General features: G+C 46.8%; 2 protein-coding genes and 1 non-coding gene across 33 annotated transcripts in view; 2 read left to right on the top strand and 1 right to left on the bottom strand.

Annotated features, from left to right (window-relative positions):
• LIN52 (lin-52 DREAM MuvB core complex component) overlaps positions 1–9,242 on the top strand; it is a 208,304-nt gene extending 199,062 nt beyond the window's left edge. The window contains exon 6 of the mRNA XM_067028104.1: positions 9,163–9,242. Within this exon, the coding sequence (XP_066884205.1) occupies positions 9,163–9,218 (56 nt within the window). The 3' untranslated portion in view covers positions 9,219–9,242. The remainder of the gene's footprint in view (positions 1–9,162) is intronic.
• Positions 1–11,418, bottom strand: part of ABCD4 (ATP binding cassette subfamily D member 4) — a 31,655-nt gene extending 20,237 nt beyond the window's left edge. For 7 of the 31 annotated variants that reach the window (XR_010839474.1, XR_010839477.1, XR_010839475.1 and 4 more), the window contains exons 1-12: positions 11,179–11,365; positions 8,316–8,434; positions 8,030–8,157; positions 6,705–6,844; positions 5,506–5,622; positions 5,024–5,149; positions 4,331–4,381; positions 2,674–2,768; positions 2,321–2,442; positions 2,122–2,213; positions 1,817–1,906; positions 41–249 (exon numbers count right to left, since the gene is read on the bottom strand). Coding sequence is in view for 12 of the 31 variants with exons in the window: in XM_059055836.2 (XP_058911819.1) it covers positions 41–249; positions 1,817–1,906; positions 2,122–2,213; positions 2,321–2,442; positions 2,674–2,768; positions 4,331–4,381; positions 5,024–5,149; positions 5,506–5,622; positions 6,705–6,844; positions 8,030–8,157; positions 8,316–8,434; positions 11,179–11,216 (1,327 nt within the window). In the remaining 19 variants the exon portion in view is untranslated. Of the gene's footprint in view, positions 1–40; positions 250–1,816; positions 1,907–2,121; positions 2,214–2,320; positions 2,443–2,673; positions 2,769–4,330; positions 4,382–5,023; positions 5,150–5,505; positions 5,623–6,704; positions 6,845–8,029; positions 8,158–8,315; positions 8,469–11,178 lie in introns of those variants that run through there. The other 24 variants (XR_010839484.1, XR_010839485.1, XR_010839486.1 and 21 more) reach the window with 18 other exon arrangements.
• A 14,805-nt stretch (positions 11,419–26,223) lies between these two features.
• LOC131754077 (U6 spliceosomal RNA) lies at positions 26,224–26,330 on the top strand. The gene has a single exon (XR_009335125.1). It is a non-coding gene; the product is annotated as a U6 spliceosomal RNA (small nuclear RNA).
• Positions 26,331–27,615: the final 1,285 nt, after the last annotated feature.

Below are 27,615 nucleotides of genomic sequence, written 5' to 3'. Positions count from 1 at the left end.
AGGCCAAGGCTGGCTCAGAGCAGGGAAGGCTGGCTCTCACCCCATGTGCTCGCCCAGAGGCCACCCAGAACCCGGAGGAAGGAGGTCTTGCCGGTGCCCGTGTTGCCTGTGATAAGCAAGCTCTGCCCCTCAGAGATCTTCAGGCTCAGATCCTTGATTAAGGGTTTGTTAGACGAGGGGGCGGAGATGCAGACCCGCTCAAGGAGAAAAGCTGTATCTGTTCTCTCTGTTGCTGGCCATCCTGGGGCCCTAGGGTGCAAGAAGGGAAGACATGTTGGGAAGATAAGCGGTGTCAGTATTGCTGGGGGCAGGGGGGTAGTTCTTTCTCCTTGGGGGCATCACCTCTGGACTGGAAGGTTGCCACGGGCTGAACTGTGGCCTCAAAAATCATATGCTTAAGTCCCAACGCCGAGTACCTCAGAAGGTAACTGCATTTGGAGACAGGGTCTTTAAAGAGGTGATTACATTAAAATGGGGCCTTTAGGGTAGGGCCCCGATCCAGTATGACTGGTGTCCTTTAAAGAAGAGGGAGAGACACCAGGGGTGCACAAGCATAGAGAAAAGGCCATGTAAGGACACTGTGAGAAAGCAGCCATCTGCAAGCCAAGGAGCAAGGCCTCAGGAGAAATCAACCCTGCTGACACCTTGACCTTGGACTTCTAACCTGTAGAACTATGAGAAAATAAAATTCTGTTCTTTAAGCTACCCAGTTTATGGTACTCTGTCATGGCAGCCCTAGCAAACTGATAAAGAGATGGATTGGGCACCTGCTCTGTGGCAGGTTGGGCAAAGTCCTGCCCATGACTGATCTTAATCAGTCTTATCAGCCATGAACCACAGCTATTATCCCTACTGGGAAGATGAGGAAACGGAGTCAGGCGGCTGAGTGACCTGCTCACGGGCACAGAGCTGCACCTGTCCAATTCTAATGTTGGTGGCATTACATGCATTTTCATGGCATCACCGTGTGACTGATGGTAAGAATGGGAGCGGAAATACTAACAGTTTCGGAGTTTCTGGCTCTCCACAGATGCCCACCTCCCCCACAGAAGAGCATCTCCAGTTCCCTACAGTCCCCGCACCACCAGCACCCCCCACCACCACCTCTGGGCTCAGAGCTGCATGAAGCTTTAATTCTGCACAGAGGCAACAGTTAAGGCGTTAGCTCCTAAGAAGACAGTTGAGTGTAGACCCTGAAATTCAGCCTGTTTCCATTTCTGAAAGCTTACGCTGTGGCCTCCGTCCAAGCACGTTCTATGAACTATGATATCTAATCCCCAAAACAACCCTAAGATGAAGGTTCCATTAATGTCTTCTTTATAGAGACGAAGAAACTGAGACACAGAACAGTTAAGTAGTTTGCTCAAGAAAAGTGAGGACATGAACAAATCCTTGATGCACAGAAAGGTCAGAAACGTCACGGATGTTTCCTGCAAAGACACAGGAATAAAGACACCTCCGGGCCTGAGTGGGGACAAAGAACAGACATGCCCCAAGGAAGGGGGCTGGCGGCAGGGCTCAGCGAGAGGAGGAGGAATAAAGGAAGAGGAGGGATACGATTCAGATTTTTGTTTTGTTAACTCAGGCCCAGGCAGATTGTACTTTGTTTCCATCAGCTGGGGGATGGTGTAAATAAACACAGATGCCAGAACAGCAACACTGATGGTGAACATTTACAACGTGCCTGGCATGAGACAGAGCTTTCCTCATTTGCTCCGCCTAACTCTGCTGCCCGGCTGGGAACGGGCTGGGCTCCCGGGTGCTTCCAGCGCCTGCACTGTCCACCACCTAGCGGCACCGCCAGCCCAGCGCTCACCTGGCCAAGTCCCACTCGCTCTCGTCCAGGATCTCCCCATCCTGTGACTTCAGGGTCATGTCCAGCAGGGTCTCCTGAAGTTCCCCGATCCTGGGCGAGAAGTGAAAACCTGAGGAGGGTCTGGGTGCCCAGGTGAAGGCGTTACTCCTTTTTCTCTCTCATGCCCACTAGTATCTGGTGAGCTTTTCTGCTCCTTTTTTCACTCTGCTACTTCTCCCTGATGTACACGCTTTGCTCAGGACTTAAGAGGGGCCAGACGCAGCCTCACCTGTGGGTGTGCCTAGAGGGGCTGGACGCAGCCTCACCTGTGTGTGTAGCCTGCCACATCGGAGAGCGTGGTGGAGAGATCGATGAGCCGGGTGAAGCAGCTGATGAGGTACATGCACACAAAGGCGTTCTGGACGGGACAGAGGGCAGTGAGCGCGGGCCTGGACTCCAAGGCCTCGGTGCTGGGCCAAAGGGCAGGGGGGATGGCATGAGGGGGTCCCCGGAAGGGATTCTCACCTTGCTGACCAGGGTGCTGAGCTCTGTGGGGCTCAGGTCTCCGTAGATGCCGCTGAAAATGGGGATTGAGATCACGACGTAACTCAAGATGCTGCCCAGATAGTCAAACATGTTGACGCCGACTGCAGAAGACGGAAAGACCCAGGGTGAGAGACCTGGGAAGCAATCCTGCGCTCCAAGGGGAATGGGAAGCCAAGCAGGGTCAAGCTATTCTGGGGATCCTTACTCTCCTGAGGTCACTCATGGCAAAGGCAAACTGATCAGTGCAGAGAGTGAGGAGGGAGTCATGGGGAGGGAAGCAGACTACCCCCCACCCACGGTGGTTCCTGCCTCCTGGGGCTCCCTGCACCTACTGTACAGCCAGAGCTCCTTGGACATCAGCTCCCTCTGGGTCTGAAGGAGTCTCTGCAGCCTGCGGTCTGTCCTCATGTGCTCCACATGCCCAGCTCTAATGAGAAAGGCCTGGATGTCCACGGGGCCTGGAGAGCCTGAGCCCCCCTCCTCACACCCCCCTTTAGGGACCAGGCCCACCCAAGTGATCTTCCCCTCAGACCCTTTCGGCCACTAGCAGCCAGCCATTGCTTCATTCATTCAACGTGGTATTGTCTGCGGAAAGACCATGAACTCTAGACTGGGCAGACCGGATTCGAATCCTGGCTCTGGCCAGTTACTAGCCGGGTAACACTGACAGGTTATTAAGCCTCTGAGTCTCAGTTTGCTCATCTATAAAATGGAGCTTATAATACCTACGTAATAGGCTAGAGTGAGAATTTCTGAATTTAAAGCGCCAAGCACACGAGGGGCTCCCAATAAAAAAGAGCTGCTATTACTAAACAATTATACATGCAGCAGTCACTAGGTGGCAGGCTTGGTGCTAGTTAGCCAGCAAAACAGTTTTGAACAAAAGAGCCCCTGTCCTCGAGGAGCTCCCGGTTCAGCGGGCGGGGAGCAGGCAGACCCGCTGCGTTCTTCACCTGGAACATGGAAAGTGTTACGTAAGCCGTGTGTCTTCAGGGCTATGGAAGCAAATAGGTGTGACCCCTAAGGGAATCTGGAAAGGCGCCCGTAAGGAGGTGACTCGGAGCTTCAAGGATGGGCAGAAATTCTCCAGGCAGAAAGGTTGGGGGAGGACAGAGGAAACGTTTCACATTTTGCATGAAGAAGACAGAGAGGTTGCAGGAAAACACACTCGGAGTTCCAAGAATCAACCTGCTTTCCCCAGGGCCCAAAGATTCATGAGCGGTGACAGCAGAATCCAAAAAAACCCTAGCGCAGGCCCAGCCCTACCTGGCCCCCACGACCAGCCACACCCATAGATCCCTGGTATCCCTGGTGCCCCCAAGTGGTGGCAGCTACAAACTGCAGCAGAGACGGACAGAGGAGCAAAGTCCCAGGGCTGTTAGATCCAGGTGATCCAAGGAGTAACTTCTACTCCTTAAACACAAACCTCTGGGTCCTTACTGTCAATCCAAATACTGAATCCAGGTTCCTCATAGGAGGCAGAGTGCAGGGACCTACCCTGGCCCCGGGGAAAGGAATGGGATTTCACAATGCTGCTGTCAGGAGACCACTTTGCTCCACTAGGACAGTGTCTGTAGGGAGCACGTCTTCTGACCTGAGAGGCTCCATTCCCTCCCATGCTACAGAGACAAAGGATCAGCCTCGGACGTCAGGCACTGGCAGAAAGCCATTTTACAGAGAGAAAAGCAGAGGCAGAGGCAATGCCTTACAGTCATCAGTAAGATGATGAAGCATTCATTCATTTCATTCTTAGAACAAATTTAGGCCCCATGCTAGGCCACGAAAAGGAAGAACCAGTTTCAGAAGCAAATCCATGGACCTAAGGATGAGGCAGACGAGGACAGTGAGAGACAAGGGGAGAGGGTCACAGCCAAGTGTGAGGACGCCTGGCCCCTGGCCTTGGTGATGGTGGGAGGGTTGTTTCCTTCTCCACCATCTCCGCTATCAGCTCTGACAAGGCAGAAGGGGAACTATCCCCACTAGACTCACCTGAAAAAAGCGGCAGCCTCAGCATTCACCCGGATCTGCATGTGCTTGAACCTGGGAAGACCAAAGGCAAATGTGTGCTGAGAGTGGGCAGGACTGGCCCATCTCCTTTCAGAGTCCTGGATCAAGAAGACCTCCAGGCAAAGAGGAGCCTGGCTCCACTCCAAGACTGTGGCTGCCTCAGCCCGACCCTTCCCTGGACTGTCACAGGGTGGGAAATTCCAGGCCTGGGAGGGATGGCAGGAGACCTGAAGACACGGCAGCCACTTGCCTCTCCAAAGAGGACAGGTGCAGGCCTGCCACAGCTCCTCTTTTTCCCAGGGCCGGGTCTGAAGGAGGAGGCCAAGAAGCACAGGGTAGGGGCTGGACCCATCGGCTGACCAGAATAAGAGTGGTTGGAACAGAAGCATGTGAGAAGGCCAAGGGATGATGATGATGATGATGATGATGGCGGCCAACCAGTCACCATTCTCAGTGCTTCTCATGTATGATCTCATTAATCCTCCTTACAATCCTGTCAGTACCATCCCCATTTTAGAGGTGGGAAAAGTGAAGTTTAGAGAGGTTAAAGACCCCGCCCAAGACCATATGGCCAGTGACTGGCCTAACTGGGATTTACACTTAGGCAGCCTTTCTCCAGATCCCATTCCTTAACCATTACGCCTGGCCCAGAAACCTCAAGCAAGGGAGACACACCTGAAATCCCCCTCCAGCTTCTCCTGCTGCACCAGCTTTACCACAATGGGACCCATCAACACTTTGTTCACCACGGTTCCCAGAATGAAATACCCAAAGATGCTCACAGGCCCAAGCCAGCCGGTGCTGAAAGGCAGAGAGGGAGGGTGTGGGGAGCGACATATCCCCACAGGCCTCTGCTCTGACTCCTGCCCCCTTTGGGGCAGCCCCTGTCCCATCTCAGAGCCCTGGGTGGCTTCTCTTCCTGTGCAGGGGGCATCTGGTACCTTGACACTGACACACCACAGGGCCACAGGGAGGGCAGGGGCCCGAGCATGCAAGACAGGAAGACTTCCTGTGGTGCAGGTGGGAGGGAGGGCAGACCAGCCTCTCGTGGACCCTGACCAGGGAGAGCTGACTCCCGCCCAGTGTGTGAGTGAGGGACTCTGGGGAAACACCAGGCAGGGGAGGAGGAGGGGCTCCGGCAGGAAGAGAGCCTTCACCTCTGGAAGCACTGATAGGTGTAGTAGACGAGGGTGAAGGGGGAGATGATCAGCTTGCTGGCCATGCTGCTGAGCTGCCGGCAGAACCGCTCCACGTCCTGGCTGATGCGCTGGTCCCTGGAGCCAATGACACAGAGTGACTAGGCCCAGGGAGCTGGGCTTGAGGGTTGAGAGAGCTAAGGCAGTTCCAGGTTACCTCTTATTCTGACCTTGCCTTTCAGTGCTGTCAGCAATGACCCCGTGGGAAGGTGGACCCAGACAAGGGCTGGTTTCCTAGAGGCAACAAGACCCTTAGGACTTTTGAACAGGGTTCTGAAGAGTTGCTTCCTATGGTGCCTCAGTCTACCCCTCGGAAAAAATGACAACTGAAAGGTCCAGCACACAAGGGTCCTGAGCCAGCTCTGAGCAAAGCCAAAGAAAAACCAGAGGGTAGAGGATCCGAGTTTCCAGACGATCAGGAAAGCTTCCTCATTTACCTCGCTCCTCCCAACCTCTCACGAGCCTGAGCCTGCCCCCATGGTAGCTGTCTGGCTGTGGAAGTTTTGTACAGGTTGAGCCATACAGAAGAGGCCTAGAAGAGAAGGTCAAGAAGAAGCAGCAGCCTCCCAAGAGTCTTTGCTGCAAAGCTCCACCTGAGCTGAGGAGAGGTTACCTCGGGCAACAAAGTGCTTGGGACGGTGCGGAGCGGGGAGGGAATGAGGGTGAAGAGAGACCCCATATGTCCCATCCCACCACCAAGGCCACAACGACTCCTATTCCCAGTGAGACGTGAGCTTTGGCAAGTCACCTGCATTCTCTGGGCTTCAGCTGCCTCACCTGTAAGGGAACCTGGGGCTTAGTGAACCTAAGAGAGGTGATAGAATGGTGACTGGAATCCCAGACTGAGTCCTAGACAGCAGTAGGTTTTTACTGCTGAAAACTGGAGCGCTGCTTTTCTAGCTTTTTCTAGCAAGGACACTGTCTTCAGAAGGTGCCTTATTTGGAAGCCCAGGATATGAAGTGGACAAAAGGGAGCTGCTCTTGGCCTCTTCCTTCCAGGGTCCTCTGCAGGGCACCCTTCCCCCTCAGCTCTGGGCAGCAACATTTGCAGATAACTGTGGATGAGCTCATGGGGTCTGCCACAGGGGGTCTCCAGGGCTGTGTCAGCCCAGGTGGACGAACCACGCAGAGGGTAGCAAGGACTGAGAGGGGGCGCCTACGGGTTATCGATGTCATCCCGCAGCACGTTGAGGGTGTAGTACACGCGGCCCCGGAAGTAGAGGCGGTGGAGGTGCTCGGTGAGGTCCTTCCTCCAGCTCACATACAGCAGGTTGCAGGTGAACTGGTCAAAGCTCTTCAGCTGTGCAGCGGGGGAGACAAGGGGAAGGGAGAGATGCAAGTCTCTTTCTATCAAGTCGCAGCTCCAAGCTCAGGCTGGCGGAAAGCCTCTGCTGACCAGTCCCAGCCCATTCGGCTGTCCACTCAGCACCTGAGCCTGTTAGAGCGTCAAGTCATGGGATTCAACCCTTCCTCATTCACTTATGTGTTTACTGACTGCACCAAATATTGAAGGGCTTACCAAAGGCAAGGCCTTCTAGCCTCCTCTACAGCGTATTGTCTTACATCTCCAGAGCACATGAGCTTCTGGAGATTGGGAACAATATCCTCTATTCCACTTATGTTCTTACTTTTCTGTCCCCCCAAATTTGGAACAGGGTCTGAATACATAGGTGCTTACTGACCAAAGACCCATCTAAAGTGCCAAAGTGTGATGAGAAGTGGCTTCCCCAAGAAACCAGCAAGTGCAGTCTGACAGAGAGCATTAGGCTTGAGTCCTAAAAGAGCCCTGACTCTCATAATTCGTTTATGGAGCCCCTGTATGCTAAGCACGAGGGAAGTAACACTGGGCTCACAGTCTAGTGAGGACACAGACAATCACAAGGGTGTAAGGATTGTTAGAGCAGAGCTGAACTCAAAGGATCAGGAGTCGAAGGGGCAGAGTTTGGTGGAGGAAACATGAAGGAAAAGTTGAGGAGGACTTGAAGGAGGTGACAGCGGAGGAATCGTGAAAAGTGAGCACGTGTTAAGCAAGTGAACAAGGGGTGGGGGAAGGAGGCCATTTTGCAAGAAAGCAGCAGGTGCAAAGGCTGGGAGATGTGACAAGTGCCAGGCTCAGGCACAGCCTCAGCCCCGCCAGAGGACAGCAGCAGCTCTGGCTGCTGAGCCCAGTTTTCAAGTGCTCTGAGTTCCCTGAAGCAAGAGTTCTGGGAATGGAAGGGACAAGGATCATTTCCACCAAATGCTGGATTAAACCAGAATCCTGTGGCCAAGCCCTAGGAGCTTGAAACACTCTGGGAATTGGTCCCATGTGGGCCAACAGCAAGATCAATGCCCTGCCTAGAGTTTTGACCCCATGTTCCCAGAAGAGGGAGGGAACACACACCCACAGCTTGGTTCCTGCTTCCTGGTGGCTAAGTCCCACTGGGCACTGGAGAGGCATCACACTAGGCTGGAGAAGAAGAGAGACACAGGGAGAAGACCTTACCATGGAGTTGAGGACGATGAGCACAACAGCCAGGAACGTCAGGGTCTTAAACCCAGTTAAATCTTTGTTTCCTAGGACCCCAAAGTACTGACTGGGAATCAAGCCAACCCGGTAGATCACCAGTTGTTCTGGGGGGAAGGAGAGGAGTCAGGAATCAGTGATGAGGGGTGAGAAAAGACAGAGGTAGGCTTCCTCTTTAGTCTTTGCCTCGTCAACACCCCACAGAAGGAAAAGGACCTCAAACCAGGGCTGCCCTCCCCCCACCGGCCTGGGCTCATTCACTCACCCAGTAGGGTCACACACAAAAGGGTCAGGAACATCAAGGCATTCTGTGATGACCAAGAGGGAAACAAAACCTTCTGTATCTGCAGGAACCGCTGGAAAAATTGCAGATCTAACCTGGGCCTGAAGAGGAGAAGCAGAAGAAGCAGAGAGAGTCCTAAAAGGACAATGGAGCCTTAGAGAGCAGTTACCAAGCTTATCTACAGCTGTTGGCGGGCAGGGCGCAGGCCATGCAGAAAGAACGGTTTACAAATGCTGAAGATGGTAGGAGGGAAACAGACCAGGGGATAAAAAGGAATTTAAGTTGATAAATGCTATGAAAGGTTATTTACCAAAACCCTATAGCTAAATTAATAAAGAAACTTTAGCCACATCCTCTTTTTTGGTCACAAACAAGACAAGGAAACCCACTACATCAAGGATTTTAAGATCCTGGCTAAAGCAATAAAGAAAAAAAAGAAATGAGGTAAAAGGAATGAAAGAAGAGATTGTCATTATTTTCAGATGATGTGATCATTTACACAGAAAACATGGCAAAGCAATAGACAAAATGTTAGTTGGACTTCCCTGGTGGTCCAGTGGCTATGACCCCACGCTCCCTATGCTGGGGGCCTGGGTTTGATCCCTGGTCGGGGAACTAGATCTCACAGGCATGCCGCAACCAAAGATCCTGCACACCGCAATAAGGATCCCGCACACAGCAATGAAGATCCTGCATGCCTCAACTAAGACCCAGCACCAGCACAGACAAAATAAATATTTTTAAAAAAATAGACAAGGGAAAAAAAAAAAAAATAGACAAGGGGTTTTCCCTGGTGGTGCAGTGGTTGAGAATCTGCCTGCCAATGCAGGGAACACGGGTTCGAGCCCTGGTCTGGGAAGATCCCACATGCCACGGAGCAACTAGGCCCATGAGCCACAACTACTGAGCCTGTGCGTCTGGAGCCTGTGCTCCACAAGAGAGGCCGCGATAGTGAGAGGCCTGCGCACCGCGATGCAGAGTGGCCCCTGCTCGCAGCAACTAGAGAAAGCCCTCGCACAGAAACGGAGACCCAACACAGTCAATAAATAAATAAATAAATAAAATAAAAAAATAAACAAAATAAAAAAATAAAAATAGACAAAATGTTAGAAATAAAAGGAGTCTAGCAATGTTGCTAGATACAGGGTTAACACGCGAGTATCAATAACCAACAATAACCAACTAGCAAATATAAAGAAAATAAGATGTCATTTACAGAAGTAAGAAAAGTACAGAAAAACCATAAAATATCCAGTAATAACTTTAAAAAAGAATGTATAAGACATTTTGGAGGAAAAACTGAAAGCTCTATTATAGGATGTGAAAGGACTTAAATAGAAAGACTTCATTTCTAATAGAAGTCTATAACTGCAATCAATATCAGTCAAAACCAGTTCTTTAAGGAGCTGTATATGGAAATATAAAGGTCCATGAATAGGTTAGGACAACTGTGAGGAACAGGAAAGGAGGAGGAAGAAACCCACCTAAACCATCAGGTTATTAAGACATATCATATTACAGGGTTGGAGTAATAACAAAGTGCGGTATGAATACAGGAATAAAAAGACCATGAAACAGAAAGACCAAAAAGAAAAAATTCACCTATGTTTACCTGGATACATAATAGAGATTATATCACAAGAAAGGGCATATTAAACACACATTATATGCCAAACCCATACATGTGCCCAGTACTGTTCTATACATTTTACGTGTATTAATTCATTTAATAATCACAAACCTAAAGATGAGGAACTGAGGGTAGAAAGGTTAAGTAACTTGCCTTGTCACCCACTTGATAAGTGGCAGCCTTAGGGTTTGAACACAGGCAGCCTGGCTCTGTGCTCTTAACTACGCCCTGCAGCTTCTCTAAGTTTTAATTATTAATTAATTTGTCATTAATTGAAGAAGGTAGAGGAAAATTTAGGTCATTACCTCAAACCATGTATAAAAATAAACTTTAAAAACTCCAATTGGATTAAAAATCTAAAAGTGAAAAGTAACATTACTTAGTTAATAGAAAGTAGTAATATCTTAATGAAAATATAATGGAAGGTATTTCTCAAATAAGACCCTCAAACCACAAACTATACAGCAGGAAAACTAACAGATTTAACTTAGAATTAAGTATTTTTGTTCAACATAGTGCCACAGATTAAAAGACTTGGAGAAGTTACTTGCAGAGCGGAAGGAAAATAAACAAGGTAATAAAATCTAGTCCATATAAGGAATGACTGCATCAGGAAGACAGGAAATCCATAGAAAGTGGGAAAAGGATATAAATAAGGGGGAAACCCAAATGCTTAATAGAGGAAAATTAACACAATGGGACACCACCTTACACTAATCAGGTCGATAAACATTAGAAAACCAAACAGTAACAAACAATTCCAAACATTGGGCGGGGTGGTGGGCTGTCGGTCGTTAAGGAGAAACAGGAACCTCTACGCAATGCTGTTGGGAAGTTGGGTGTGACCATTCCAGAGAACAAATTTATCAGAATTAAGTGACCTTGCATCCTACCCTGGGATGGATACTCCAAAGAAGATCACCCATATCCACAAAGGGGGCAAGTGGTGCTTAAAAACTGGAAGCAATATAAGTGTCCGTCACTAGGGAAATGTATACGTAAACTGGGGTCTAACGCACTTACGTAGCACCATGCAACACTCAGAAGTGAAAACTAGATTATTATACCATGGATGATCTCAAAAACACCATGTTGAGTAAAAAGTTTAAAAAAAAAAATCACAGTATGTTACGAGGGTGGAAGGTGCTCCTTCCCCACACAGCCCCGAGTAGGACGCCCCGCGGCCCGGTCCTCCTCCCCAGCCGCCGTACTCACCGGGCGCCAGCCCGGGGCGCGGGCCCCCGGACCGCCATGACCCGGGATCCGACCGACGCGGGAGCCCGATAGCCCCCGGGTCCGCTCAGGGTAGAGTCCGAAGAACTCGCTGCCGCCGAAGAGGGGAGGGGCCCCAGAGGGGCCCCGGCACCCGGCTACCACAGAGACGGGCGGATAGAGAGGAAGGCGCAGGGAGACGCAGCCGCTCCCGGAAGCGACCGACTGCTCGAAAAGAATCACAGTGCTGAGTCTGTTGGCCCGGCGCCTAGAGCGCCCCTTCCTGGGTATGGAAAGTTTCCCCTTTGGCAAGAAGTAGCCGAGAATGTGACTGAAGTATTTTAAACTCTGTATATAGATGTTTCATACATTCTCCCAAAGAAGCCAGAGTGATCTTTTAACAACATGTCAGGCTTCCAATTTCAGTTAGAATAAAATCCAGACGTTTCCATGGCACAAGTGATCCGGCCCTCTCCCCTTGGTCTTCATTGAACAGGCCACTCTATTTTGCCCCCAGGGTCTTTGCCTGGATCAGTCTTCTCGCTAGCCTAGAGCTTTCAGTGGCTGGCACATTCTCAACATTAGTTCAAATGTCAGTTGCTCACCCTACCTAGACTATGCTGTCCTTGCCCCATCATTCACTGTTGCATTACACTTTTATTTTCTTCATACTATCACTGTCTGAAATCATCTTATTTCATTACTTGTTGTTGGTCTTCCTTTATAAGAATAAATTTCATTGAGCAGGGACTCTGTCTTGCTCATTGTTGTGGTCCCAACACCAAACACTGCTAGTACATAGTAAGTGCTTAATAAATATGTTAAATGTTGAATGAATGAAATGCTTATCAAGTGGCTGATCACAAGCAGCATGATCTCACAGGGCCCTAAATTTGAAACTGGATGTACCTTCCCACCTTCTTTCAATCCTTATTAAGTGTCAACTATATTCCAAACACTCAACAAGATACATGTATCACCTGTCTTCTTGGAGGTGCCAGTCTAGCTGGGAAGGCCAACCAGTTGACAGTTTTGGTTGTCTTTATGAAGCGCTATGACAAAGTGCTATACAGCAGGGTTTCTCAACCTTGGCACTATTGACTTTTGGGGCCTGATAATTCTTCCTTTGGCGAGTGGAGAGACTGTCCTGTGTATGGTAGGATGTTGAGCCGTATCCTTGGCATCTACCCACTAGATTCCAGCAGCACTACCCCAGATCCAGTTGTGCCAACCAAAAATGTCTCCAGACATTGCCAAATGTCCCCTGGTGGGTGGGGGTGGGGAGGAGCAAAATCCTAGCCTGGTCCCAGCCCCCAGCACTGAAAACCACTGTCGCAGAGCCATAGAGAGGGCCATCTGACTCAGGATGGGGAAAAGGAGAGAGACGATAACCGAGTGATTCCTCAACATGGCAAGAACTTAACTATTCCCAAGTGTGATTTCCTAAGTATGTCTTTGTTACTTTGAAAATCAAACAAATAAACACATCAGGATACAATCTCCAAAAAATTAAATAAGGCAACAAGAGTATCAAGGCAAGCAACCTCACCTTGCTAGGGAAATCCAGGTTTGTAGCTCTTGTTGCCTTTCACTCTCAATAGTGTTCTGCTTTGGGGTTTGTCCCAGGGCTCTTAATGCTGTATATTACTTTAAACTTTACAAAATGCTTTATATATCATATTGTTCATTAATATTTCAGTTTATATTTCTAAATTATCTTTTGAATAATTTCCAACACTTTAATCCTGAAGCGGAGTAGTGGGAAGCCTAATGAAACACCTAAAATTTCAAAAAAAAAAATTCTTGGGACTTCCCTGGCGGTCCAGTGGTTAAGAGTTTGCCTTCCAGTGCAGGGGGTGCGGGTTTGATCCCTGGTTGGGGAGCTAAGATTCCCTATGTCTCGCGGCCAAAAAACCAAAACATAAAACAGAAACAATATTGTAACAAATTCTATAAAGACTTTAAAAATGGTCCACATCAAAAAACTCTTTTAAAAAATTTCTTAATATCAAATATCCTGTTAAAATTTCCAATTGTAACTCTGATACTTCCCTTTTTTTTTTTTACTTAAAAAAAAATCAGGATCTAAATAAGGCCCACGCATTGCAGTCAATCAATATGTCTTTTGAGACCCTTTAAATCTATAGGTTCCTCCTCCATCACCTTAGATTAACCACTGTCATCTCTCTCCTGTCTTGCAAAAACCTCCGAATTGGTTTCCCCACTTGAATTCTTGCTACTGTTCTAATGCAGTTCCTACACAACAGCCAGGGAGACTGCAAAAATCAGATCAATACCTCGCTTAAAACCCTTCAGTGGTACCAAAGCCTCTAGTGCCCTCGCTCCACCAACCACAACCTTTTTAGGCGCCGGGAAACAAACTAGTGCCTTCCACTCTTCTCCAGAAAGCCCTCTCCTGACCACTTTCTCTAAAGAAGGACTCTATTATTCCCTCCCATAGCACCCCATTTTTTCTCCTCATGGCACTTATCGAAGCTTGTTATTATATTTTCATTTTATGTGCTTACTTTATTAATGCCTCTCTCTCCCCAGACTATCAGCTGCATGAGGGCAGGGACCATGTCCTTTGTATTCACCATTGTCCAGAAGCCCTTAGTAAGGGCACAATAAATATTTGTTGAACAAAGAAGAGCAAGACAATTCCTAACCTCACAAAACACACAGGCCATTGTCTCTGCTCATACTGTTTAATACTAGGACTGAAATTCCCCTTTTCCAGCGACCAGACTTGGGGCTACTTCCTCTCTCATACAAAGACAAAGGGTTGTTTTTTCAGTAAAAGAAAAAAAAAAGGAAAGTAATCTGATAATAACTATCAAGCTTTAGATGATGCCATAGTTTCACTTCCAGGTCTTCTCTTATAAATATATTTACACAAGAGCACAAAGGTTAATCACGAGGGTGTTTCTGCAATGTGGTAGGTAGGTAATAGAAAAACCCTAGAAACAACCAGAATTTCTATCAGAGGACAAAAGGGTAAAAAAGTATGATACAATCACTTTATGGAATACAGTTTGCATCCCTTAACAAGAATGAGAGAGGCTGCATGGCCATAGTGGTTCAGAGTATGGGCTTCAGAGCCAGATTGCATGGGTTCAAATCCCTGCTCTACCACTTAATATCTCTGTGACCTTGGGCAAGTTGCCTCAGTTTCCTTATCAGGGAGCTGTGGGAAGTATCTAAACAGCACCTGGCACTGATCAGGGCGAAATGGTGTACTATATAGTAGCATGGGAGAAATGCTTATGTTGTATTGTCTCACTCTTTTTTTTTTTTTTGTGGTATGCGGGCCTCTCACTGTTGTGGCCTCTCCTGTTGTGGAGCACAGGCTCCGGACACCCAGGCTCAGCAGCCATGGCTCATGGGCCCAGCCGCTCCGCGGCATATGGGATCTTCCAGGACCGGGACTCGAACCCATGTCCCCTGCATCGGCAGGCGGATGCTCAACCACTGCGCCACCAGGGAAGCCCGTCTCACTCATTTTTAATTAACTAGTTTAATGGAAAAACTTTTAAACACATGATTAAAAAATTCACACAGGACCATTAGGCATATAGTGAAAAATAAGTGTGTCTCCTGCTCCAGAGACAACTACTGTTCACAGTTTCTTAGGAATCTTTACAAAAATGTTTCATGTAAATGCAAACTTATATGTGTGATTATTTTTCACATACACACACACACACAAACACACAGCCTTACCTATTCCTTTTAAACACTCTGCCTTGAAGCTTGCCTTTTAGATTTTATAGTATATCTTGGAGATACTTCCATATCACACAGACCCATCTTATTTTTCCCCACTGCATAGTACTCCACTGTATAGAAAACTTTTTTTTTTTTTTTTTTAATTTCTTGGCCGCACAGCATGAGGGATCATAGCTCCCCAGCTAGGGACCAAACAGGTGCCCCCTGCAGTGAAAATGAAGAGCCTTAACCACTGGACCAGCAGGGAAGTCCCTAGAGAAACTATCCAGTTCCCTATTGCTGAACATTTTAGTGGTTTATAGTTGCTTGCTATTACATAGAATGTTGAAATGAATATCCTTGGATATAGCCAAAATATGATTAATTTTAAAGGATGGCATACTCCATATTTTATTTGAAAAAAAGCATATTTGTGTGTGCATGAGCATATACGTATTTAAAATGATTGGAATCTGTAGGAATTAGGAATGCAAGGAATGGAGAGAGAGCAAAAGACAGTTTGAACGAAAGAACCTGTGTGTTTAAATGTTTTTTTTTTTTTTTTTAAATGTGACCTGCACAGTAAAACCTTCCCAGAGGTTGTCTCCATTTTTTTTTTTTTTTTTTTTTTTTTTGCGTTACGTGGGCCTCTCACTGTTGTGGCCTCTCCCGTTGTGGAGCACAGGCTCTGACGCGCAGGCTCAGCGACCATGGCTCACGGGCCCAGCTGCTCCGCAGCATATGGGATCTTCCTGGACCAGGGCACGAACCCGTGTCCCCTGCATCGGCAGGCAGACTCTCAACCACTGCGCCACCAGGGAAGCCCGAGGTTGTCTCTTAATAAGAAAAAATTACTTCATCTTCTGACCCTCCCAGCTCCTGGTTCACACCTCAGTAATAGACAGAGTTCTTCCTTCTCATCTCTCCTGCTAGCCTACCAGTCATCCTCATGTCTTGTAATACTCAGCCCAGTGCCTGGTACATAGGTGTTCACTAAACAGTTCTGGAATAAATGAAGCTACTCCTCTGACCCCAGTTTGCCTGCATATAAAATTAGGATGGTATAGTGGACCCACAACTCATGGCCGTCATGGAAAATTATTGAGCAATGTGAATGCTCTTGAAAAAGATGAAACAGGGGGCTCCCTGGTAGCACAGTGGTTAAGAATCTGCCTGCCAATGCAGGGGACACAGGTTCCATTCCTGGACCGGGAAGATCCCACATGCCGCGGAGTGGCTAAGCCCGTGCGCCACAACTACTGAGCCTGAGCTCTAGAGCCTGCAAGCCACAACTACTGAGCCCATGTGTCACAACTACTGAAGCCTGCGCGCCTAGAGCCCGTGCTCCACAACAAGAGAAGCCACGACAATGAGAAGCCCGTGCACCGCAAGGAGGAGTAGCCCCTGCTCACCGCAACTAGAGAAAGCCCACGCACAGCAATGAAAACCTAACACAGCCAAAAGTAAATAAATAAATAAATAAATAAATTTTAAAAAAATAAAAAAAAATAAAAGAAACAATTTTTTTTTTTTAAAAAAAAGATGAAACAGTGTGTAAAAATACTCAAGACTAGCCACTGAACCTGAAACTTATCCTATGGGCTGACCAGGTCAAAACACCTGCAGTGTAGTTGGTTCAAAGGCTCATGGCAGCTTCCCCACAAGACCAGCCTGTTAAATTTATTTTCTGACAAAAGGAAGACAGAGCAGGAGGGATCAAGTTGTTAGCCAAGCAGAGCTCTGCTGTCAGGTCTTTTAGATCTGAAATCATCTGGGCCTGTTCCACTCCAGAAGTAAATCATTTGGGAAAGATTTGCCCCCTGAGCTGTACATCTGTTTAAAAAGTTGAAGCTTTCATATTAGAAATCACTCAAGGGTTGATTTGATTTCACCTAAGGACAACTCCTTGATTGTAGAGTAATCTTAGAGGAGTGAGGAGCTGAGGCTGACGAAAACAACTCATTCAACTTTCAATACATGTTTACTGAGCACCTACTCTCTATGTGCCAGGCATTGTTCTAGGTGCTAGTGATACAACAGTTTCAAAACAAAGTCCCTGCCTTCAAGACCTTAAGCAGATACAAGGACTTCCTTGGTGGTCCAGTGGTTAAGAATTCACCTTCCAGTGCAGGGGGTATGGGTTCCATCCCTGGTCTGGGAGCTCAGATTCCACATGCCTCACAGCCAAAAAACCAAAACATAAAAAAACCCAGAAGCAATATTGTAACAAATTCAATAAAGATTTTAAAAATGGTCCACATCAAAAAAATCTTTAAAAACAAAAGAAGACCTTAAGAAGATACATATAATAAACCAAAAAAATGATATGAAATGTAAATCATAATGTTAAGAAAATTATAGCCGGTGTCCCAGGTTAAATCCTTTGCGATGCACACCCTGAGATGTTTAGCACCTCAGTGGCGAGAGAGAATGTTCTAGGATCACGTGTGTGGAAGGGTGGGGAAGGAAGCAGGATTGGGCACAGGGGGAAATCAAGCTGAGAGGCGGCTGGCATGACAGCCTCAGCAGACTCCATGGGGAGCTCCAGAGCTAAAATGGCCCATCTGAGTTGCCTCCTTTCTGCTTAGCCCCACTCGGTTCTTGGATGCGGGCTGCCTAGGGAAGGTCATGACCTTGGGCAAGTCCTCTCTGTGGCTGAGGCAATCCCTGAAGGGGCTGACAGCTGAAGGCTGTCTGCATACTACACTCTGAGCAGCTGGGGTGACAATCTTGGCTCAAGGAAGGAACTCTGGGCTGCACGTCTCTGTGTCCGTCACACAGGCTGCGGGGAGAGAGAGGGATCGGGGTGGCAGCGCTCCTTGGGAGAGAGTGATCAAGGAAGGTCTCTCTGGTTGGGTTTAAACAGCAACCCTGAGTGAAATGAGGGAAGGAGCCATGCAGATTCTGAGGGAGCTGGAATGCAAGTAGGGAAACCATTTAGGAGGCAATTCTGGTATTTCAGGTAAGAGGTAGTAATTGTTGAGATTACAGAGTAGAAGCTGTAGAGAAGTGTTTCCCAACCAGGGTGATTTTGCCCTACCCTCTCCACCCTGAACTACCCAGGCCAGGGACTTTTGGCAATATCTGGAGATATTTTTGGTTGTCACCACCAGGGATATGCTAATGACATCTACTGGGTAAGGCTAGGGATGTTCGTAAGCATCCTACAATAATGCACAGGACAGCTCCCCAGAGCAAAGAATTACCTGTTCCAAAATGTCCAAAGTGCCAAAGCTGAGGAATCTTGCTTTAGGGAAAGTGACAAGTGTTGAATTAGGGATGTATTTTGAAAGTAGAGCAAACAGGATTTGCTTTTGGATGTAGGGAATGAGAGAAAGAGGAGTCGAGGGATTCCAAGGTTTTTGGTCTGAGCAACGGAATGAATAAGATGGGGAGCTCTGGGGGAAGAACAGATTCTGGGTGGGGAACAGGTGGTAAATCAAGAGTGTGTTTAGGGCTTCCCTGGTGGTGCAGTGGTTAAGAATCTGCCTGCCAATGCAGGGGACACAGGTTCAAGCCCTGGTCCGGGAAGATGCCACGGAGCAGCTAAGTCCATGCACCGCAACTACTGAGCCTGTGCTCTAGAGCCCGTGAATCACAACTACTGAGCCCACGTGCCACAACTACTGAAACCTGTGCGCCTAGAGCCCGTGCTCCTCAACAAGAAAAACCACCCTAATGAGAAGCCCACGCACCTCAACGAAGAGTAGCCCCCATTCGCCTCAACTAGAGAAAGCCCACGCGCAGCAACAAAGACCCAACGCAGCCAAAAATAAATGAATGGATAAATTTATTTATTTATTTATTTATTTTTTTTTGCGGTACGCGGGCCTCTCACTGTTGTGGCCTCTCCCGTTGCGGAGCACAGGCTCCGGACGCACAGGCTCAGCGGCCATGGCTCACGGGCTTAGTTGCTCCGCGGCACGTGGGATCTTCCCGGACCAGGGCACGAACCCGTGTCTCCTGCATCGGCAGGCGGATTCTCAACCACTGCGCCACCAGGGAAGCCCGGATAAATTTTTTTAAAAAAGAGTGTGTTTATCAACAGGTTAAATCTGAGATGCCTATTGGTGATGTTACTTAGGCAATCAGCTGTTTGAGTCTGGAGCTCAGGAAAGATGTCTGAGCGGGAGCTGTAGATGTGGGGTCATCAGAAGAAAGGTGGGAGTTTAAATCAGTAGCTCATAAGAGATCACCTAAGGAGTAAAGGCAGGTAGAGAGGCAAAGAGGTCAGAGGACTGAGCCCTTTGGGAATCCAATATCTAGTTGGAGAGGAGGAGGGAGAGCCAGTAAAGGAGATGGAGAAGGAGCAGCAAGGAGGTAGGAGGAGAACCACATGAGTGTGGTGTCCTGGAAGCCAAGGAAAGCAAGCACTTCAAGAAGCATGGCTGGATCAGCTATGTTGAATGCTGCTAAGGGGATGCAGGTGAGACAAGAATTGCCCACTGGGATTGCATCATGGAGCTTGTCAGTGACCTTGACAAGAGCAGGCTCTGTGGAGTGGGTTTGGGAGAGAGAAAGAGGTGATAAAATGGAAGTAGGGGTTATAGGCAATTCTTTCAAAGGGTTATGCCATAAGAGGGGAACAGATAATATGCCAGTAGTTAGAGGAAGATATGGGGTCAAAGAAAGATATTACAACACATTTGTAGGCTGAAGGGAAGATCTAGTGGAGAGGGGAAAATCGTTTATGTTAATCTCTGTGGCCTACTTACTACATCTCAGGAGCTGCATTAGGCATTTTATATGGAATTTTTTTTTTTTTTGGCCACGCCGTGTGGCTTACGGGATCTTAGTTCCCACACCAGGGATTAAGCCTGGCCCTCGGCAGTGAAAGCACAGAGTCCTAACCACTGGACAACCAGGGAATTCCCTATATGTATTATTTAATTTAACCTGTACATCAAACCAATGAGGTAGACTATACTGTTTTCCCCATTTCACAGAAGTTAAAGGCATGGAGAGGATCAGTTGGTTACATGGCCATGGTCACATGGCTAGTAAGTGGGGGAAGCTGGATGTAACCAGGATGTCTGGCTCTGGAGCCCAAGTTCTCACTTTCTTCTTCATCTGAATTCATTTCTTATTGCAGATTGCAACCACTGGCTAAAGTTTATTATCATTTGTTTCCCCCTTCAGAGGAAAACAAAACTATTGACCCTTCAATACTCAGCTGAAGCTGATCTCCTGGGTTTTGTGTCTGACTGCTCCCACCGTGAGCCCCTCTACTTCTGGAGCAAACCTCGATCTATCATAGTCTCTAACCAGCCCACCCACACCATCACCCACCTAATTGTGTCTGTTTACTTGTCAGTCTTCTGCAGTGGAGCAGGAGATCCTCAAGGACAGGGGCTGTGTCTAATTTGTCTAATTCATCTTTCTATTCTTAGTTGGCAGGACAAGCCCTCAAACAATAAGTGTTTGTCAAGGAGTTGAATGGATGGACGATCGAACGAATGTCAAAACTTATTAAGAATATTGGAAGCCATAAGACAGCTGAGTATGGGCATCTAAATGTACAAGCTGGATACATACAAAAGTGGTCTCAGTTCAGAGGAGTGGGGGCTTAAGGGTGAAGATGCTTGTTGAGAAGGCCTCACGTCCATACTAGTCAGTATGTCGAGATGGAGTTCAGGAGTTAGCACAGGAGGTTTCTTCCCTTTTCAAAGAATTCCATGGTCTTACCACCGGAAGCCCAGAGAATCAGGAAACTTGGGTTCCAGTCCACATTCACCCCTTACCATCTGGATGGGATTGCCAGATAAAATATTGCATGAAATATTTGATATTTGCAATACTAAAAAAATATTCATTATGTATATGAAATTTAAATTTAACTGGGCTCCTATACGTATATTTGCTCAATCTGGCAAACTTCCAACTGGTAACCTTGGCCAAGCTGCATAAAACCCCCTTAAGCTTCAGTCTCTGTATCTATAAAATGGAGAAATTTGAGCTTTCCTTAATGGCATGAGAATTAAATAAGGTCTTCAAGTAGAGTACTTAACACAGCAAACGGCACATGGTAAGTGCCCAATAAATGAGATAGTCGGCTTCATAACATTTATTTTAATTTCCTTCTCTTCTAGAGCATTAACGTATAATCCATCAAATTAAGACTTATGCAGAGCTTCTCAGGAATGCGTCAGTTAAGTGGTCAGTTAATGTGAGTTTGGGCAGCTGGCTAGGATGGTGAAGTATAGAGAGTTTGAGACTCACTCCTGGGCCCCAAAGAGGGTTAATGGAGGATGCAAATTCTCATTCAGCCACTAATTTCTCAGTCAGATCTACGAGTTTCCCCACATCAGCACACCAGTAAAAGAAAGATGTGATCCTTCCAGAAACCAGTAGAGGGGGGAGTGTGTGCATTTTGGGATAAAACTGGGATACAGCAGGATCAGTCAAGCAGCACCAGCAGCAGGTTTTCACGTTCCTTTAGAGAACAGCGGAGGGCCCGAGAAAGCCCTGAGGAGGATACCGGCCAAAGGCAGTCAGTAAATCAGCCTATAGAGGACCAGCCCCTAAGGGCAGTTTTGGGAATACAATATGTAGAAAGAAAAAGAGACTACTCTGTATGTTGAAAGATACCAAAAAGCCCAAAGCAGGTGACAGCCAAGAGAAAAAATTGCAAATTGTATAACAAAGAATTCCAGAATGCATAAAGGTGTCCCATCAATCGTTAAACCAAAGACAAAACCAAAACCAAACAAACAAAAGAACACACCAAAAAAAGATTAATCTCTCTAGCAACAGGGAAATAAAAATTGAAACAACATTGCAGGGAGTTTCTGCCTTATTTTCCAATGGTTATTAAAGGAAATAACCTAATATTCATTGAATACCTATTCTGTGCCGGGCATTGTGCTAAGCATTTCCTAAACATTAACTCAGAACTTAATTTGTCAAAAACCTTTAGAAGCAGAAACACAGTATTCCCATTTTACCTATAGAAAACTGCTGCTCAGAAAGGTTAGTAGCTTGCCTGGAATTCAGTCAGCTGGGAAGAGCAGAGCAGGGTTCGGACCCAGGTTTGCATGCTTCCAAGTCCTTCCTCTCCTCACACTGGTTTTTTTTTAGGACTTCGGTTCAAGCACTATCTTGAATATGCTTGAATATGGTGCTTCGGAGAAGGCCCTGGAAGTTGTGAACCCCAAGCAGCCAAATAGGAATGGAAAAGTAAAACCAAACAGAAACCTCAGAAAATCCAACAGCCTTACAAAGCAGGCCTGGGGAAACAGATTGGGAAGTGGGGATTTGGTGAATGGACGAGATGGGAGTTCGGAAGCCCAGTTAGGGGGGCAGGGAACCAGTTGATGGCCTCAATTTTAAGAGAGATGGAGTCTGGCTGGCCTGAAGGTTCACAGCCTTAAGAGGCTGGAACCCAGGGAATCTGTTTGTCGTCCACTGCATGCTGAGTTGTAAATTCTCATTTCTAAACCTTCCAGGCTGGAGTCTGCAGCTCCCTCCCCCATCTCGCACCTGCGGGCAGCGGGGGCTCCAATGAATGGACAAGTTCCATGAATTCTTGCCCCTTCCCCCACCTTTTACATAGCCAAGCCCTGGGACAAAAGGCGCCCGGGGCCTGGGGCTCCTTCCCCGGGCTCCTGCCAGCTCCGGGGAGTGTCAGACGGCTGGAGCCGCTCCACACCGCACCATTTACATTTTTTACAGCCTCCCTCCCACCCCCCACTCCCCTCTCCCTTAGGGCCATGGCCAGGGCCACAGGTCCTCCAGGCCCCGGGACTCTCCTTATAGTTCCCTAGAGGTTGAGGGCAGTTGCTTGTGAAGCAGAGAGCCAGGGCAGCAGGAATACAGGTGGGGCTCCATGTTGGGTCCACATCCTAGAATCTAGGGCTGAAGGTGCAGGCCCTTTGTTTGGGACAATTTATTCCACGTGCCCAGCAGCAGCAGCCAGAATTTGCTTCCCTGTTCCTTGTAAGCCTGATTCCAGGCCTCACAGAGTAACTTTCCCGTAGCATATGGGTCCCTATCTTTCTTGCATAGCTCCCTAATCCACTGATAAATGCAGCTACTATTTATTGAGCACCTACTGCGTACCAGGGACAGTGCAAAGTGCCTGTGCATCTGTTCCTTCATTTAATTCTCACAGCAACCCCAGGTGAAATAAGTGTGGACCCTATTTTCCAGATGAGGAAAGAGGTTCAGACAGGAGAGGTGTGTCCCCCCCGGGCCTCCATGCAGTCAGTGGTCTATCAGTTGTCAGCAGTAGTGCCAGGATATGAACCCAGGTCTCCTTATACCACCCCCCACCACCCTGACTGTGAGTCTGAGGACCGACTGGGCAACTCCTTCCTCAAACTCTCTTGCACAATCCTTCAGTCCCTGCTGTTTACCTGTTTACCAGCTGGCTCTAAAATGGGACAGGCCATCATCCTGATCTTTCCTGATCCTTAGGGCTGGCCCCACCTGGGCTCCCCTTGTCCTCCTAGGTAGCCTCCTATAGAAGCCCACATTTTGTTTCAAATAGTAGTTCAGTAGGACAGGCCAGGAAAAGGGACAGTTATTCCTCACTTCTGTGAAAAGCCCTGTGGAGACTCAGGCCTGGCTCAGATTTGCTGCTCCCTGACCCTCCTCCATCTCTTGCAGGCCCTGCCCTTGTGGACTGAGGCCACGCTTCAGACAAAATGAGGGTTGGTTGATTCTAACTGGCATGTTCCACATCTTCTGATAGCCCCCCAAAGCGCCTCCAACTTCCTAGGATATGGGCCAACACATCAAAAGGCACCCTGCAGGGAGAGGAATGAAAACTCTGGAACCTGGCCACATCCTGCCTTGGAGAGAAAAGCTGAAATACAGCCATGGAGGTGATCATGGTTTCAGTCAGCCCAGCCAGCCCTTGGCATCCTCAAAGGGCCCAGCAGTCCCATCCCTTAAAGGGCTCAGAAGCCACTTTAGCCACAATAATTCTATGCACTGCACATACCCAGCAAATGACAACAAGAAGTGCTTCTTTCGTTCATTTACCAAAACACAGAAATAAATACGTAAGTATCTAAATACTTCTCTACATATTACCTTCTTTGACTAAGCATTTCCACTTTGTGAATCGTACAGAAATGTTTGTACAATGTGTGCAAATACGTCTTTTCACATTGTTTGTAACAGGGAAAAAGTGGAAACAACCTAAAAGTCCAATTGCAAAGAGTTGATTAAATACATTATTGTACATCCCTACAATCAAATATTCTGCAGCTGCTAAAAGGCGTGAGCTAATTTTATATGTACCAACAAGGAATGTAATCCATGACATACTGTTGGGTGAAAAGAAGCAAGTAGCAGAACAATATATAAATGTCATTCCTTTTTGTTAAAAAAAAATGTATTTATTAAGGTAGAAGGTAGATAGATAATTTTTTTAACCTGAGGATTTAGGACAGCGGTTACCTTAACTGCACATTGGAATACCCAGGAATTAAAAAGATCCAGAGGCCCAGGCCCACTCCAGACCATGTATCAATATATCACAATCTCTTGGGGTGGGAGGGAGGGGGTTTTTTAACTTCCCCAGGTGACCCCAATGAGCAGCCAACTTGGGGAACACTACCTTGAAAAAACAGAAGGAAGGAAAGGTTGACTCAGAAAGGAAAATCAAGTTGTAACCTCTTTACATGAAATCTAAACAGACGTTACCTACTCTTCTCTTTCTGGGAAAAGAAAGGGGCTGGATCGTCTTGAATTATCACTAGCCTTTTGTAAGCACTGAGTTAGTTGAGTTTAGCTCTGAGCAATGCCAAACTTTTTGATGACACCTGAAGGGTTCTAGAAGTTGATCACTTGACTTCAGGAGATGAAGTCTCCGAGGGCAGCAGGAAGGTTAAGAGCCCGCATTGCTGCGCCTTCTGAAGGATGTAGGTCACCACCTCATTAGTAAATGGGAACACAAATGAAGCACTTTGCACAGCGCCTGACACAGTGGTGGTGCTTAACATGTGGTAGCTTATTTATTTTCAGGAATGGAAAGAGCTCAGAGATAATCTTAGTGCCTGCTGAGTTCCAGGCACGTATATATGGTGTCCTGTAATCCAAACAAGCCTGAGGCCAACATGCGTACGCCCATTTTACAGATGAGGAACCTGGGGCGTACCAGGGTTGGCATCTTGTCAGAAACCAGAATTAAAAGCTGATTCTGTCCAACTCTGTATTTTGTACTTTGCTTACCACACTCTGTCCCTTCTTAGGGACCTTTTGGGCAGGGATTTAACTCTGATTAGGGCTCTCATTTTTAGACTCACTCTTCATTTACCTTCAGAGGAAGGGAATGTGTGGCTGAAGCTATCTGGGATCACTCTGCTTAGAGATGATAGGACACCTTAAAAAACTGTGCCCAAAAGTGGTCTGGAAGGCCTGAAGTTGAAACTACACCATGAAAGGAAAGGAAAGTTCTGTCTCTGAGCCCAAAAGGAAACGTTATGGGCTTTGGGCATTTGTTCTGCACTGCAGATGGATGCAGGCAGAAGACCCCTCCAATCTCCCACCCCAAATTTTCCATTCCCTCCTCCCTCAAAGCAACTGCTTGAGCCTGGTTTTCACATCTGTGTTTCCTGGCCTGGCTGGCAAGTTTATCTTCCCACCTCAGAGGATTTGGTCCTGCTCCTGTTCTTTTTCACTTCCCTTGAAAAAGGGAGGTGCTCTTGGGCTTTGTCCCATTGTCTCTTCCTCCTCCTTTTCACACCACTTGAATCAATTACAGCAGTCAAAAACAGGGACTTATTGAGTATCCACCTTAACCAGCACTGTGGGTAGCACATCGGTCCTGGAAGGTCTGCCTTAGATCACCAGTACTCCCTCCACCTGGAATCTCTGCTCTATCGTTTCTGTTTCCTGGGAAGTGCAACCCCCATGCCACCTCCTCTAGGAAGCTTTCACGGATGTCATCTACTCCGTGTCCTTACTACACTTGCACACCTCTCCTGCATGGCTTTCCATATCCTGTACTTGGTTTATGGCTATTTGTATGTATGTCTTCCCCACTAGACTGAACTTTTCCTTGAAGGCAGAAACAATCTTTTCTTTTTTTCTTTTTGGCCGAGCTGCGCAGTTTTTGTGATTTTAGTTCCCCGACTAGGGACTGAACCTGGACCCTCGGCAGGGTGTGGAGTCTTAACCACTGGACCGCCAGGGAATTCCCACAATCTTTTCTTTATCTTTGTATTCTTCAAGAACCTAACTCAGTGCCTGGCATATTAAGACAAAAAAATTCATACAGTTGCTTGCTTAAACGCTTTCCAAAAAGGGATTTTAAGTGCCTTACTGAAATACATAAAGAGTAGCAGAAATGCGACTGAAGAAAAGCAAGGGTAAAGAAATCATGGAATGAAAGTGCTCGCTTCGGCAGCACATATACTAAAATTGGAACGATACAGAGAAGATTAGCATGGCCCCTGAGCAAGGATGACACGCAAATTTGTGAAGTGCTCCATATTTTAAAGCAACTATACGCCAATAAAAATTTTTTAAAAAAGAAAGAAATCATGGAATGAGAGCCCATAACAACAAAAATAATATTTGAGTTCTTACTAATGCTGAGCACTGTTCTAATTGATTTACATGCATCACCTCATTTAATCTTTATAATAATCCTGGGAGGTGATTACTGTTATAATTAATTTACATTTGAGGAAACGGAGGCACAGAGAGGTTAAGTCACTTGCCCAAGTTCACACAGTGGGATGTGAACACAGGCAATGTGGTTTCAGAAGCTGTGCTCATAACCACAGCCCTCAGGATACCAACCATAGACATTCTGTGTTTGGGCTGGGTTATGAATCTGGCTCTGAGGTTTCTAGCAGTCAAAGCCAAGAAGAAAAGGCATTTAATGACAGGAGTGATTATATTTATTAGAAACAATAAACCAAATCCTTGGGAGAAATGCAGCTTTTTGTAACCTTGAGTCTGAGAGAACTCATCAAGAAGACACTGCTTTTCAAACTTTGTAAGTTAATCTTCCAGGGGTAAAAACTGTTAAATTCCCCAATACAGGTATTTTAAAAAATATTTATACATATGCACTGATGAACTAATATATTATGTGCATTGTAAAACACAAAAAAAGAAATTGAAAAGAATGAGAGAAACTATAAAAACACATGAAAATTCTGCTGAGGACCATCTTGTACGCTCCCTGGGTAGACACAGGCCCCTCCTGAGTTCCCTGGTACGGTAGGTGATTCTATGGGATGGATCCTGGCAATAGATAACGGTGGCTGACTTCACATCACCATTTCTTGTAACAACCAAAGCATGACACAGAAAATGCATTTCAGTGACAGCAGTTCTAGAGGGACCAAAATAATGTTGTCCAAATGATACAGCTCTGATTGGCTGGTTTGATCTAGTAATAGCTATTTTATTTACTACATATATAAAACTAATATTATAATATATAACTTAAGTATATATATATTATATATGTATAACTAGTATCAATTGAGCCTTTACTGTATGACAGTCATTGTACTAGATGCTTTACTCATGCTCCCCATTTAACCCTTATTGCAATCCTTTGAAGTAATTATCAGTATAATCACCATTTTACAGATGAGGAAACTGAGGTTCAGAGAGGTTAATTGGTTCACAGAGTAGAGCTGGGATTTAGACTCATGTTTATTAGATTCTGAAGCCAATGTTCTTAATCACCTTCTCTACTCCACAGAAAATTTGAATATAGATGGTTTTAAACAGTAGTTTCCCCCTTTTACAAATCTTTTTTTA

Source organism: Kogia breviceps, chromosome 3 (genome assembly GCF_026419965.1).
Source record: "Kogia breviceps isolate mKogBre1 chromosome 3, mKogBre1 haplotype 1, whole genome shotgun sequence".
NCBI lineage: Eukaryota > Metazoa > Chordata > Mammalia > Artiodactyla > Physeteridae > Kogia > Kogia breviceps.
Note: the sequence above shows the minus strand (reverse complement) of the source record. Positions and strands in the feature narration are given on the sequence as shown.